Source organism: Artibeus jamaicensis, unplaced genomic scaffold, assembly GCF_021234435.1.
Source record: "Artibeus jamaicensis isolate MK-2021 breed Jamaican fruit bat unplaced genomic scaffold, CSHL_Jam_final scaffold_1964, whole genome shotgun sequence".
Taxonomy (NCBI): Eukaryota; Metazoa; Chordata; class Mammalia; order Chiroptera; family Phyllostomidae; genus Artibeus; species Artibeus jamaicensis.
The window spans coordinates 55,468,733-55,484,365 of record NW_026522030.1 but is presented as its reverse complement, the minus strand read 5'-3'; the positions used below and the strand labels follow the sequence as shown (position 1 = coordinate 55,484,365).

The 15,633-nt window shown below is 42.1% G+C and overlaps 1 protein-coding gene across 1 annotated transcript in view; it reads right to left on the bottom strand.

The window, feature by feature from the left end:
* ADAMTSL1 (ADAMTS like 1) overlaps nt 1-15,633 on the bottom strand; it is a 948,619-nt gene that overhangs the window by 94,791 nt on the left and 838,195 nt on the right. Inside the window, exons 22-23 of the mRNA XM_053656510.1 lie at nt 11,924-12,052; nt 3,099-3,278 (exon numbers count right to left, since the gene is read on the bottom strand). Of these exons, the coding sequence (XP_053512485.1) occupies nt 3,099-3,278; nt 11,924-12,052 (309 nt within the window). The remainder of the gene's footprint in view (nt 1-3,098; nt 3,279-11,923; nt 12,053-15,633) is intronic.

Genomic DNA, 15,633 nt, shown 5'->3' with positions numbered 1-15,633 from the left:
ACAATTGGAAATATAGTGGCTTCCGGCCTCTCCTGATGCCTGCAATTCAACTCCCAAGGCCGACTCCCACTTTTTCCTCTAGAGCCCTTGTTGGAGCGGAAGGAGAAACAGGAGTGTTGTTTGGAAACTGATGGTCATTTCAGCAGTGTTCAGTGAGGGCCTACTATTTGCTTGTCACCTCATTTGGTACTTGTTAGGTATGACAAATAAGTCATGATGGTGCCAGAGTCTACTTCAGAAACACACTTCTGCAAAAGACCATTGTGTACAACAAAACAATGATGACCTTGATATGCACAAGGGGTCTGGACCAAATAATGCTCCTTTTTTATTACAAAATCTTTTACTACAAAGTCATAAGCATGTAAATCTGTAACATAACAATATCACATTTAAGCACACCATATGACATTTTAGGTGAAATGTTCAAATTAAAACTATAAATGATTATACCCATGTTATTGCCTACCAACTACACTCAAGCAAGCCTGACTTCTGCTAGACCCTGTATATAATTTATATATAATATTTAAAAATTACAAAGATGTTATATATTAGATATAAATAACTTAAACATTCTTTGTATGGAATAGGGGAAAAACATCATGCTTGGGTTCCAGAATCCTCAGTTTGAGCAGCGGCTCTGTCATTCACTGACTTGGGCAAGTCACTTAGTCCTTTTGAGCCTTAGTTTCCTCAACTATAAAATGGAACCTCATCATAAACAAGATTTATTTCTATTCTAAAACACCATGGTTTTAGGAATTGATGTTGGCAATTTACTCAAACCTAGACTTTCCTCATCTCATCCTTTTAAATATTCCCTTAAGAGCACTGAAATTGAATATTGAAGCAAACTGAATTCCCTCCATACTTCAACTGAATATTTATTTAAGAATATTAAAACTCAGGAAGCCTTTGCTTATTTACTAAAAGTTAAAAGGGCTAGGTTATGTCTCATCTCCAAAACCAGCAGGTTTCCTTGGAAACAAATGTTGGCACCTTCTAATGTCCTCACTGCTTCTATCATATTTTTCTTTTTTGGTGCATGCACATTTGATCTTCCTAGATAAACTGTGAATTCTCCAAGGACAGAGGTCACCACTTATATTTATCCTACATGGAACTTAGAGGCAACATTTCATGAATATTCATCCAGTGGCTACATGAATACGTGAATACAATTCCACCTCATTACACTTCAAGTCTCCATGCTACAGGTTAAGTCATGGAACTTGGCATAAAACCTCAGCTTTACACACAAAATCCCTGATTTAAAAATGAAGGCATGTTTCTGGCTGATAAAGAAAGAAGATACTACTTCTGTGTTCATAAACTACCTATGAAACTAACAAGCTTTGATTAATAAACCAAGACTTATGATCAAAAAAAGCCCTAAACTTAAGAATCTAAATAGTGACATTTTTTTCCTATCAAGCTTGATGAAAATGGGAGATATTACAGTCTTCAAGCCCCATGTTCACAGTCACACCGAATTAGAGTTGAAATGCTGCAAGAACTGGCTCCCAGAACATGCACACTCCATTGGCAAAGCTGCAGTAGTAGCTACACACCCTAGGCTTTCATCTCTGTTAGCAGAGGCAACAAGGCAGGGTTGCTAGGGAGGGAAAGCCCACACTAAGCACCGTAACGCAGTGTGGGGCAGCAGTCTCTGGGCCACTGACCCCAGGCTAGCAGCTCAGCTGATGAAACCCACAAAACAAATGACATCCTTCACTGAGTTGATTTGCTGTGACTTCCTACGATGACTGGAGGTGTACGCAGCCACTGGTGAGACGGAAACCCATTTGGGCCTGTCTGAAATCCGAGTTGGCAGGGGCCAGAGATCCTATGCTGTGGTATACCATCAATTTGGGGTGTGAAAATGCAAGTATAATTTAATTGTTTTCTCCTGAGGAAGTCATGGTGTGTAATTAGTCATATTATTCATTTTCTTCTGAGAATTATAGCTTTCTCACCAAGAGAAAGTACCCTAAAAATTGCCTTAAAAAACCAAGACAAAAACAACCTTTTTAAAATTTATTCCACCGACTTCCAGACTCTGTGGGGAAGAGGAACAGAGTGTCCTTAGTCCAAGGGATAAGGGGTTATAGTTTATAATATGGCTGCGTCCAACACTGGGCCACAGCAAGTGTTGGATCGTGTCTAAGCAATTGTTATTTTTAAATACATTTTTCATGCCAGGAACTGTGATGGACTCTTTAATCAGGGGTTCATATGTTTGGGAATGCTATGGTCTGAATGTCTGTGGCTCCTCAGTTTCATATGGTGAAATCCTAACTGCCCCAAGGTGATGATATTGGATGATTGGGACTTTGGGAGGTGATTATGTTATAAGGGGATTAGTGCCCTTATAAAATAGACCCCAGAGAGATAGTTTATCCCTCTGTCAAATGAGGACATAGCAAGAAGCCAGCAGACTGAAGCCTAGAAGAGGGCCTTCACCAGAACCTGATCATACTGGCACCCTGATCCTGGATTTCCAGCCTTTAGGAGTGTAAGAACTACATTTCTTTGTTTTTGAGTTGCCCAGTTTTTGGTATTCTGTTATAGTGGTCCGAATGGTCTAAGACAGGAGGGTACCTGTGTGGCCTTCATGTAGACTAGACTATGAACTTTCTTAAGTTATATGAAAAATGTTGCATGTATGAATTTTTCTGGAGGGAGTAACCTATAGTTTCCATCTGATTCTCAAAGAAGTCCTTAACACAGGAGTTCAGAATAACTGCTGTACGTCTGTTACCTTTATTTGACACGCTCCCCCCACCCTCTCCACCCATGAGGGTAGCCCTTGTTTTGCAGGTCTCTACACAGAGACCAGCATCTAAACTTAACAAGGTTAAGTAATTTGCTCAACGTCACACAGTGAGTATGCAGTAGAGCCAGGGTTCAAGCTGATGTCTGCCTGGCCCCACATTTTGTGTTCTTTCTATTGGAAGGCCCTGGGGTGGGGAGAAGAGAAGGGATATTGATTTTACCTTTGTGTACTTAACTGGGTCAGGGAAAAGAGGAAGTGGAGGGTAGTTAGTCACTCCCAGCGGAGTCCAGTGTGGGGCAACCACCCTGGAGCTGTTTACCTAGGATCAGGAGCTGAGTGCTCTCAGTCAGCTCTCCATGAACGTTGGCTGCCCTGCAGGAGTAGAGGCCCTGATCCAAGGGGGACACGTCTGTGAGCAGCAAGGATCCCTCGTGCATATGGTGAGGGGAGCCCAGTTTACTTTTATTCCTGAACCAAGTGACTTCAGCTTCAGGCACACCTAGGAAAAGAAATAAACTCATCAGCCAAATGGGTTCAGGTACTCTGGAGCCATTTACAACCTCTTTGTGGGTACTCCTTCGGGCAGTGTGGACATCTTCTATCACCCTTTGGCCAAAGTACATAATGCCTCAGACCTCTCAGTTGTCTGGAGATCTTTTGACCTTTCGAACTTACACTTATGAGGCAGGAAGAGGGAGGCCGGTTAAAGGAAGGGGAGGCACGCAGCTGGCCAAGGGCGCCTCCGAGGCAGAAGACAAAGATTCTTTGGAGAAAACATATTATAAAAATGTAAGAACCAAACCTATATCTATCAGTGAATATGAATGATCAACAGCTACATGAAACAAAGTGTTGAGTAAGAAAAGTTGGACACAGAAGAGTATATACTATACGATTTCCTTTCTGTAAGTAAATAACATTGATCTAGTTGTTAGTAGTCAGGGTGATAGTTTGTTTGAGGGTGGGATGAGTGGGAAAGGGCTGTGACTGAGAGAAGGAGAAAGGGTTTGGTTGCTGGTAGTGCCCTAGTTTTTGACCTGGGGACTGCTTTGGTGAGTTTGGCAGCTTTGTATGTGCACTTTTCTGTCAAGAGATTACATATTAGCAAAAAGTGAAAAGCCACACAATGTTAATACATTCATGAGCCAGACAAAGGAAAGCTGCCACCAGAGCTGAGACTATAGGTAGAAAACATGGCCGAATTTTTGAAGCCTATGTATTTTCTTAGAACAAATGAACATGGAACTACAATATCATTAATACCACAGAAAAGGAAAGATAGAAAGTACTCTGCTCTCTCCTCAGTCTGAGTGTACTGTCTGTGAAAAAGAGTCAGGGAGGATGTATGCGGATGAGTTGGGATTGCATACCTGATGTTGGAAGCCAGGCTTTGTCTTCTAGGGGTATTATAAACTGAATGCTTATGTTCCCACCCATGGATATGTTGAAACTCTAACCCCAGCGTAATGGTATTTGGAGATGGGAACTTTGAAGGTGTTTAGGTTTAGATGAGGTTAGGGTGGGCAGAGGGTGGTCCTCATGCTGAGATTAGAGCCCTGATAAGAGACCAGGGAGCTAGTTCTCTCTACCAGGTGAGGGCACAGCAAGAAGACAGCTGTCTGCCAGCCAGGAAGAGGGTTTTCACCGGGAACTGAATGGATCAGCACTGTGATCTAGGAATTTCCAGCTTTCAGAACTGTGAGAAGTAACCTGTCATTTAAGCCACCCAGTGTGTGGTACTGCGTAATAAATAGCAGCCTGAATAGACTAAGACCAGGGGCAGCCTTAACTCATCAGGAAGTTTCCTAGCAGTTGACATGCTGATTAGCGGGCCCCAGTTTAGCACAAGCCTTCTGCCATAATCTGTACAGGAGGCTCCCTAGCAGTCCGAACACTGACTTGGGAGACAGAAAGTCTGTGGCACTAAGTCAAAGATCTCCAGGGAACAGAAAGCTACATCCCTTGCAAGCCCCAGCCTGCCGACTCAGCTCAGAGAGTTTACTCATAGAATTCTTGGCCATATATTCAGTATATATTTGGAATGTCAAGTACTGGTAGACAGGGGCAAACCAGGAAGAGTCAAAGAGTCAGACCTTTTGCCCTGTGCTTTCCCTGAATTGGGGCTGGATTTTGTCCTTAATGGGCAGCCTACTGTTTAGGATACAGATACTTGTCCTCAAATCTGATGAAAACATTTATCCTCAGTGTAGTCCATGCCACCCAGCTGAAGAGCCCTTATTACAGCCTGGGTGCATTTTCTTTTCCCGAATTCTGGGTGGAGGAAGTGAGATGGGGTAGGAAGGTGATCTCACACTTTTTCGATAACAATGAGCTGCCTTGTGTGAACTCACTGGGGTTCCAGGTGCTCTGCTGCCTCAGGTGGGGTTTTCCAGGCCTGGAGTGGTGGCCTAAGGTAGGTGGCCACAGTGTTCAGCCAATCTGTCGGCTCTCTCTCCCTGTTATGGGGAACACAGGAGTAGACTCTCTGGTCTTGTATTCATATTACCCACAATTCAGTGTGAATCCCTACAGACCCCCATGCTGACTAGAAGGAGGAGGCAGGACTGAAGAGGGAGAGTGGAGACTTGGATGCTGAACCCCTGATCCAGCAGGGAGAGGCACACAGGTGTTATTTGATAGTCAAGTGCATGAGATGGGTCAGGCAAGCATCATCTCTAAATACACCTGGACAAAAGATGCAGGTACTTTTCACTGCAGCACCACTAGGGAGAGCAAGAGCATCACTATGCCCAGCCATACCAGGGTGGACTTTGAACCCTGAGCACAGTTTTTACATATTAAAAAAAATGCACAGCATTCAGAAGAGAGCCCCTGAAAGTAAGTTGGAGAAAACACTGTCAGTCATTTCTGTCCTCAGCAAAAAATGAGGTTCCACAAACCATTTTCTACATGCATGTCCCTCGAAATGAATTTCTCGCAAGTAGCACTGTTGCCACTGGCACCTTCCTCAAGGAGGGCTGTGGGCAGCACATGACTCTTAGGGGAACCAAAGCATTCAGGTACAGTAGGCAGAGGAACTTCAGTTACTCCCACAGAAGCAAGATGACCAAGTGGACGGGGGAGCATACATTCTGTCTCCATGACTGTGCCATTGGGGAGATGAGCTGTGATGTGTATGTTTCCAGAGCCAGCACCTGTAGGCTCCTTGTGTGCAGCATGGGCAGTTCCTGCAGCGAGGAGCCCCATGACTCAACAATGTGTCCTTCTCTGCTCAGGACCTGAGCTCCTGCAGGGCAGCCAGAGGAGGAAGGAGGAGATGAGAGGGGAAATGGTGAGAAAGTGGAAGAAGTAGAAAAGGGATCGAACCCCAGGATGGAGACAGACCTGGAAGCCATTGCTCACTTCCCAAGGAAGGGGTGTAAGCCCTGTCTGTTCCCTTCCTCACTCTGCCTCCTGTCCTCATGAAACTGGGTCTATACCTGAAAGGGCCGAATTCCTCAGGTTCATGGGAGAGACGGTGATGCTCAGGAAAGCAAAGGACAGCAGGAAATAACCTTCAGTCTCTGTAAAACTGGAGCTATAGAGATGGCCACAGTGCCAAGGGAAGATAAATTATGTAGGAATCATTCTATTATGTTTATTAGCAAATCTCTGTCAGGCTCAGTCAAGCAGGTACCTGCAGCCTGAGCTTGCTGATGGGTGTGTCATCACTGGTGCCACATTTTGGGGGCTTCCTGTCTGAGAATGTGGGTCTTAGGCAGAGAATGGAACAAAAAGATGCTTCCAAATGACAGCCAGTCATTCTGTGCCTAACTCTGACATATCACAAATATAGTAACAGTAAGGGAAGAGGGGAAAAAAGCAAAGCATCATAAAGTTATGTTTTCTTTTTCTCTCAAGAAGATGACAATGATACTTTAGAAAAATCCACTAGGTCTCAGTGTGCCAGAGTTCCTTAAAAAAGGTTCCACAGGCCGACAGTGACCAGAGGGGAGGGACTTTCAGGGGAAAAGGGGAAAGGTTTGCAGGAACAAGTATAAAGAACACATGGACAAAAACAAGGTGGGGGAGTGGAAATGGGAGGGAGGTTGGGGAGGGCTTGGGGGTAGGCTTGGATGGGGATAAAAGGCAGAAAACTGTACTTGAACAACAATTAAAATAAAAATAAAAGAGAAATAAATCAATTCAAGCATTAAAAAAAAGGGTTCCAGATACATATGCTGAATCCCGACGTTCAGAACAACTAGGACCGGGAGTGCACTGAGGTCAGGAGCTTTGCAAAAATATCCTGAACGTGTTAGAGGGAGTAAGAGCATTTACTGGAAGATAAATATTTCATAAACATCATCACATTTTTATAAGATCTAATGAGGACATTACTGATCCCATTTTACAGATGAGAAAGGAGGGGCTGAAAGAGATTAAGAAAGCTGCCTAAAGTCATATTAGTTTGGATCCCTGAATGATTATATGGGGACAGGGCCCCTGTCCCCCAACTCAGCCTGCAGCCAATCAGTGACCTGCAAATGGCAGGGTGGGGGTCTATACTCCTACATTTAAAAATTTTTTAAATCTATTTATCTTTAGAGAGGAAGGGAAGGAAGAGGGAGAGAAATATCAATGTATGGTTGCCTCTCGTGCCTCCCCTGCTGGGAACTGGCCTGCAACCCAGGTATGTTTGGTTCACAGGCCCACGCTCAATCCACTGAGATACACCAGCCAGAGCTAAACGCCTACATTTGATGCCACAGATCTCCATCTTAACAAGCACATAATCCTCAATTAACATCGTGGATGGGTTCAGAGACTTGAAATTAAAAAAAGTATAACAAAACCAACTTTACTATAAGCTAATTGATATAAACAAGAGGAGTCCCCAAGGCATCTCATCAGCATTAGAATGAAACCACGTTGAATGAAATGATATTATTCGAGGCCCTGCTGTACTCAATATTGTTTGCCATTGTACTAGACTGACTCCCGAGAGAGGATCTGAATTTGCCGCACTATTATTTTTGGTGTCAAATCCTTAAGTACTTTCTACTCTCAGAATTAACCTTTCTACTATAACTGTAACATGGAGGTATTATTAAGAAGGGAGTTTTCTCGAATCCATGTGTGTTTGGCTTTGTTAGTTTTCTTCTGTTGAGAAGCTTGGTCAGGCTGTGGGGTTTTTTTTTTTCTAGCCTGTTGTGATGTGAGAGCATATTCTATAGAAAGAAAATTTTGTCAGTGACAAATGTCAGTGAAACCTTCTAGAACCAAATTTCACTACAGAAAGACATTTCTGACAAATGACAGAAAATACACTCAACTACATGACAAAGTCCGCAGCTATGTTGTTGACAAGTTACTTGGTTAGCTTCATACTCTGGACTCTCTGGTATAATTTGTGTCTAAAAAAGGGAAGGAAAATAAGCTACCTTTACTTTTTCCTCTTGCTGGCACATCTTATCAACCATACAATGCTCTTCCTGTTGCTCGAAAGAATGAGTGAATGAGTCTGGCCCAAATGGGTTATAATTTGATATGATTCTAAGGATTAGTGCATTTAATCCCCACTGAGCTGCCAGGTAGGGTGATGTTATAATATTCTTTTTTAAAACCCAGACAGGATATTCTTAACTGGACTACTTGTTGTATTTGGAAAGCTGCTTGCACCATGGCGCCTGTCAACATCTCAAGGTGGGCATCCATGGAAAGGTGTACCTTGACATGCTAAGGGTGATGGCCTGGTGCAAGAAAAGGAAAGGATACAGTAACTTGAGTGTTGGCCTGGGCAAGTCTGAAAAACAAAGGAAGCCTGGAAAGGAGGTTTTCAGCCTCCACATTTCTCCATAATGACCATGCAGTCACTGACAGCTGTTCACAGGACCTATAATCTTCTACCCAGCTAGGCGACACTACCCAGCATCCCTTGTAGTTGTGAGTGGCCATGTAACTAGGAGGGAATGTGAAAAGTAGTGATGCATGCTACTTCCAGGTGGGGCTCTTAAAAGCCTCCCTAACCATCCCCTACATGTGTTTTTCCCTCTTCTGGCTGAGAGCACAGAGATAACCACTGGGGAGACCTTGGAAGGCATGTGCTTGAGAAAACAGTGCCACCAGCATTCCGTGACCCTAAATGACTGTGGGGTACATCCTCACCAGCTGACCAGGCATACTCTTTGGACCCTTCAGTAAGCAAAAATATACTTCTATTGAATTTTAGTCATTGTACCTTTGAGGGTCTACTTATTACCAGAGTCTAGCTTTCCCTAATATACTGCCCATCACTGACTTCTCAGCTAGTTATGTTTGTATCACTATTCCTGACAATTTTATCTCCTAAGTCTTTTGAAAGCTTCCCTTGCCCTTAGGACAAAATCCAAAATTGTACCATAATCTATGAAACTGTGTAAGATCTAGCTCCTGGATACTCTCTGCCATCCTCCAGCCACATGTCATGATACTTCCTTCTCTGTCTCCTATATTACAGCCAGAGCAACCATATTTCACTCCTTCAGATGTAGCATGCTCTTTCTGCCTCAGGCCCTTTGCACATTCTGTCCCCAATGACTGAAACACTCCCTCCTCCTTCAACTTTTTATCTTCCACTCAGTTTCCTGAACTCTCAAACTGGCTCTCAAACAGAGAACCAGTATGGAGGGGTGGTACAATAAATTGGATCCTTTTTCAAGAAAAAAGCCTCATCATATTCATTGCTTAAAGATTTCTGTATTTAAGAGTTGGCAAGAATTTTTGAGGCTGCATTTTACAAGTTGAAAGCATATGTGTGCAAAAGCTACTTAATGAAAAACTACTAACCACTGAAACATGTAAGGATATGAGTTACTCTATGTAAACTATGCAATATTCTTAAAATAGACTATTCTATAGTCATTAAAATTATGTAATGAGAGAGCCATAAGAGCCACTTGTAGTGTCAAAGTAATGGTGGTTCCTGTAGTTCCTGCCACCATTTAGCATTACAGCTGTCAGCATTTTGACCGGAGACTCAGTTTAAGGCCATTTTCTTTGTTCAGTAATTTCACAGAACAACTGTGGGATCAAAAGTGGGTTGGGGACCTGGGTGAAAAAGGCGAAGGGATTAAAAAGTACAAACTGGCAGTCACAAAATAGTCACAGGGATGTAAAGTACAGCACAGGGAATATAGTCAATAATATTTTAATAACTATGTATGGTGCCAGGTGGGTCCTTGAAATATCTGGGGGACCACTTTGTAAAATATATGGTTGTCTAACCACTATGCTGTACATCTGAAACTAATACAAAATAATATTAAAAATCAACTGTAATTGAAAAATTTAAAAAATTTGGAAAAAATAGCAGGCTCTTTCCCACCCACTTTGAAAAAAAAAAAAGTCTTAATATAAGGCACAGTGGCAGAAACACACAGATTTATTTTAGTTAACCATGATTAATAGGACTGGTTTTATGAATAAAAATAAAGAATTTAATGTGCAAGGCCAGGCACAACCTGGACAGGACAACCTCTAATCTGGTTATAAGTTTACAAAGAGTCAGTCTCTGGATGAAGCTGGGGAGACAGGGCCCTAGGTGACAAGGAGGAGTTGGCCCAAGCCGGTTTTAGTGTCTTGGGCTCCCCAGGGTAAAGGCTTCCCCACCCGAATTCTGGGTCCCTCAATCTCCTTCAAGTGCCTAATTCCTTGTTTTGGTGCTTTTTGCTCCCCATTCTTTTCCTCCTACTAACCCCAAATCTCAAGAGAAGACCCAACGTGGCCCATTATATCTCCAGGTGCTGTTCCATCTCTAAGGACAGTGATCACGTGGTGAGTGATGGTTCTACACAAAGGGTCCCACCTGCATCATCAGTCCCTGTGTGAGTGGACAGCTAAGTCATGGGAAGCCCCATCGAGGGTTTTATCTTGCTCCCCATGTGGGAGGACTGGGCCTGAAGGGATTTGGTTCTAGAAGGTTTCATGAGTTTAGGTGTACAGACCTAGGGAAGCTTTATAACAAAGAAATTAATATACAGTGAAAGATATGGATTTATGTTTTTAGTTTCCTGGAGCTATCAGAACATTTCCTGCCTGGTCCCACTCTGCAGACCAGGTATGACTGGGCAGCCTGGGTCGGGTTGTGCCACAGTAGGGGATATCTGATGAGGACAGCAATCAGGGGACCCCAGCTGGGCCCTGGCACAAGAGACATTCATTTCCTCTTTGCATCATGGAAGTGAAAACTCTTAAGAGTAGGCAGCAAAAGCTCTGGTCCACAGCAAGCGGGAAATAGCTGGCAGGCTTTGTTTGTTGGTGTTTTTGTTTTCCAATTAAAGGAATTGCAAATACCTTTACACAGAGCATACTACCACACTCTATTTTCCACTACTCCTCCCAATCCCTGTGACTTTCTGGTCCCTATAGGCCTCGAGCTGGCAAAGCCAACCCAAGGGCAATGCCTATCTGCAACTTCTAACAGCACTGGCCATTTTCTTTAATGCCTCCTGCTCCCTTCTTATGTGAGTAAGCTTCAGGTTCCTGTCAGTCTTACGTCTGCCACTGACCCCTTACCTGTCCACCACCACTGCTCTGAGTTCAGGCCCCACCATCTGTCCTTTAAACTACCATGATGGTTCCCTAACTGGCCTCCCTGTTCTAGTAGTTCCTTTCTTCAACCCACTTTATGCACTGCTGGCAGCTGACTCCTCTGGAAGTATAGCTCCCAAATGTCACTCTTTTTCTGCCTTGGTCTAAACTCCTTGGCTAAGCATTCAAGGTCTCCCATGGTGGAGTTGCAACCCACCTTCCTAAACATTAAGCCCCTCCATATCACTTTGGCACTCTGGGCTCTGGTCAGACCAAAGCACATACTGCTGCTCTTTGCTAGTCCTGGGGCTACTCTACTTCTATGAATGTCCTCACACACTTGTCTCCACTTGGAACACTCTTTGCCCCACCTTTGCATGTTCACATTCTATGGGTATGCAAGGCTGAGCTAAAAGCCACTGATTTTTATCTCATCTGTCCCAGTCAGAATTAATCTCTCCTCCTCTAAACTTCTGTCACACTTTGCAGTTTCAGAGTGACTGAGGTTTATGCCTTTCCTTCTATCCTTGAATGCCAGAGAACAGAATTGATGTTTATTTTGGTATTCCCATCTCAGCACAGGGCTCCACTAATATATGAACAAATGAATGAACACATAAATAAATTTCTCACCCGCAACTTGGCAGTTAATGGTCACATTCACCCCCTGCACTGTTTTGATGGTGCTTCCTATATCCAAGGTGACAGCGGGCTCCTTGGTGTTGATCACAGTCGTTCGTGATGTTTTCACTAATGGCTTTCCTGAAGATGAGAAGAAATGTGAAATTTTACTATGTACAGTGGCTGTGGACTTGAGGCATTCCCTTGAATCATGGGATAATGAACAACTGGTATACCCAGCCTTATTCCACTAACCATGTTTTCCTTTGAAGAAATTATAACTACACAATATAAAAACCATCCACTCACCCACCTTTCTACTTATCATAGAACTGTCAGAAAAAAAAACAACAAGGATTGAAGAATATGATGATAGAGGATGGTATCAACAAGGTGAATTATTTGTACATTTTATTATTAAATTAACAAGTAACCCTATACATTCCATTTTAAGAGCTTATTTTTTTTTAAATTAAACTTTTTTACTTTGAGATAATTGTAGATTCACATGCAGTTGTAAGACCGAACACAGAGAATTCCTGTGTGCCTTTTACCCAGTTTACCCCAGTGGTAATGTCTTATAACACTAGAGCATAACACCATAACGAGGACACTGACACTGATTAAATTAAGGGAAAGAATAATTCCAGCACCATGAGGATCCGCCTGTTGCCCCTGACTACTCCACCTTCATCTTTGGCAACCATTTAATCTGGCCTCCAGCTCTATAATTTTGTTATGCCAACGATGTTATATAAATGCAATTGTATAGTATGTAATCTTTTTTGATTGGTGTTTTTTTTTCCATTCAGAAAAATTCTTTGGAGATTTTCCCAGGTCTCACACAGTCCCATGGTTGTATACATCAATAATTTGTCCCCTCTTATTGCTGTGTAGTGTTCTATGGTGTGGGTGTACCACAAGATTTTTTTAGCCAGTGACTTTCTGAAAGACATCTGAGTTGTCCAGATTCTGACTATTCAAATAAAGCTTCTGTGAGCAATGCTGTACCAATTTTTGTGTGAACACAGGTATTCATTTCTCCGGGATAAATGCCTAGAAGTGTAATTACTAGGTCATATGGTAGTTGCATGCTTAGTTTTTAAAGAAACCACTAACCTGTTTTCTGGAGTGGCTGTATCATTTCACATTCCCTTCAGTAATGCATGATCCAGCTCTTCTGCATACTTATTAGCATTTGGTGTTGTCCTTACTTTTATTTATTTATTTTTTATATTTTTTATTTAGTTATTTTTCAAGTACAGTTTTTTGTCTATTTCTCCCATCCCAGCCCCCTCTGCCCCGTGCTCCCCACCTCCCTCCCATTTCCACCCCCCTTAGTTTTCGTCCCTGTGTCCGTCATATTTGTTCCTCCAAATCCCTCCCCTTTTCCCCCTTAAATTCCCTTCCCTCTCCCCTCTGGTCACTGTCCCCTTGTTCTCTATTTCAGTGTCTTTGTTTTTATTCTGCTTACTTTTAGTTTTATCCATTCTGATAGGTGTGTAGTGAAATCTCACTGTGGTTTTAATTTGCATTTCCCTAATGGCTAATGATGTTGAATGTATTTTGATGTGCTTATTTGTCATCCTTATATCTTCTTTGGTAAAATGTTTCTTCATGTCCTTTGATTATTTTCTAATTGGGTTGTTTATTTTTTACTATTGAGTTTTGAGAGTTCTTCATATTCCAGATACTCATACTTTTTTGATATGAGGTTTGCAAAGATTTTCTCTCAGCCTGTGGCTTTCCTTTTCATTTTCTTAACAGGATCTTTCATAGGGTAAAAGTTTCTAACTTTGATAAAGTCTAATTTATCACATTTTCCTTTATGGAACATGCTTTTGATGTTAAGTCTAAGAACTATTTACCTAGACATAGATGCTGAAGATTTTTCTAAAAGTTTCATAGTTTTACAGTTTACATTTAAGTCTGTGATACATTTTGCATTTATTTTTCTATAAGGTGAGATACTTAGGTCACTGTTCATTTGGTTTTTGCCTATAAATGGCCAATTGCTCCATCACCATTTACTTATTTATTTTTTAAGCTATATGTATGTTTTTGATTTATTCTAGCATTTAAAGAAAAATTTTAATTGAATTTATTGGGGTGACATTGGTTAATAAAATTATGTAGGTTTCAGATGTATAGTTCTATAATATATCATCTGTATGTTATATTGTGTGTTCACCACCTAAAGTCAAATCTCCTTTGTCACCATTTATTGAATAAGCTATCTTTCCTTCACTGAATTGCTTTGCATCTTTGTCAAAATTGGTTGAACGTATTTTTGTGGATCTATTTCTGTGTTCTCTCTCCTGTTCCATTGATCTGTGTCTCTCTCAATACCACATGATCTCCATTATTATAGCTATACAATTAATCTTGAAATTGGGTAGGCTGATTATCCTTACTTTATAATTTTTGATATTGTATTATCTTTCCCTTTCTACATAACTTTTAAATTAATCTTCTCTACAACTATAAAACCTTGCTGGGATTTTGACAGGAATTACATTAAACCTGTATATCAACTTGGGGAGAACTGACATCTTTACTGTGTTGAATCTTCCAACCAATGAACCCTGTCTATCTCTGTTTATTTATAACTCCTTTAATTTCTTTCTCCAGAGTTTTGTAGTTTCCAGCATACAAGTCTTGTACATATTTTGTTGGGTTTATATCTAATTACTTTGTATTTTTTGAGGTATGATAAATGATACTGTATTTTCAACTTCAGTGTTCATGTGTTCATTGCTAGTATATAGAAACAGTTCATTTTTGTATGTCCTGTGACATTGCTAAACTCACATACTAGTTTTAGGACTTTTTTTTTGGTAGATCCTTGGTATTTTTTAAGTAGGCAATCATCTCATCTGCAAATAGTTTTATTTCTTCCTATCTGATCTGTATTCCTTGTATTTCCTTTCCTTGCATTATTTCACTGGATAGAACTTCCAGCACCATGTGGAATATGAGTGGTGAAAGTGGGATTTTGGTATGATGAGTGATTTTCGATGGAAATCTGGACATTTTCATATTATGTTATGCAACACTGGATCTTATTTAAACCTTCTGTTTTAGCTGGCTTTCTCTGAAACCACTCAAGTGGTGTGGGGGTGGGAGGTGCCATGTCGTTTCTATCCAGTGAAGGTAGAAGTCCAGGTTCTACACTTGGCCTGCGTTGTCAGCTACATGGGGGACGTGCATTACTGCAGGGCAGGAGTGGGGCTTTTGGCTTCCCACATGGTCTCCACTGACGCCACTTTGGCAGGGCCCCTGTTACCGCTGGGTGGTGGGGAAAGTCCTGCAGGAGGGCTTCTCTAACCCTGCCCCAGGTATGAGGGTAAGGAGGGCCCCGCAGAGTGAGGGTGGAACTCCAGGCTGCCTGTGTGGTCTGTCCTGGTTGGGGGCAGAGATAATATCTGTCTTCTGTGAGGTGGTTTGCTGGGAACCTCACGTCAGTACAACAGGTTGGAGTCCAGGCCCCCCACTCAGCCTTTGTTGGTGTGGGTGGCAGCGGACTACGATGTTTTCTGTGGTGTTTGGAGTAGAGTGGTATTTTCCAAGTTTTCTGTCTTGCTAGGCTGACTCTTTCCTGGTCCTTTGGCTCCGAAGAGCTGGTTTTGCTCGTTTTTTTTTTTCCTGTTCCTATTTCATTTCCTGGCAGCTGGCTTCTTCAGCTCCAAAGTTCGGATGCAGGAGGCAAAGAGAAACATGAA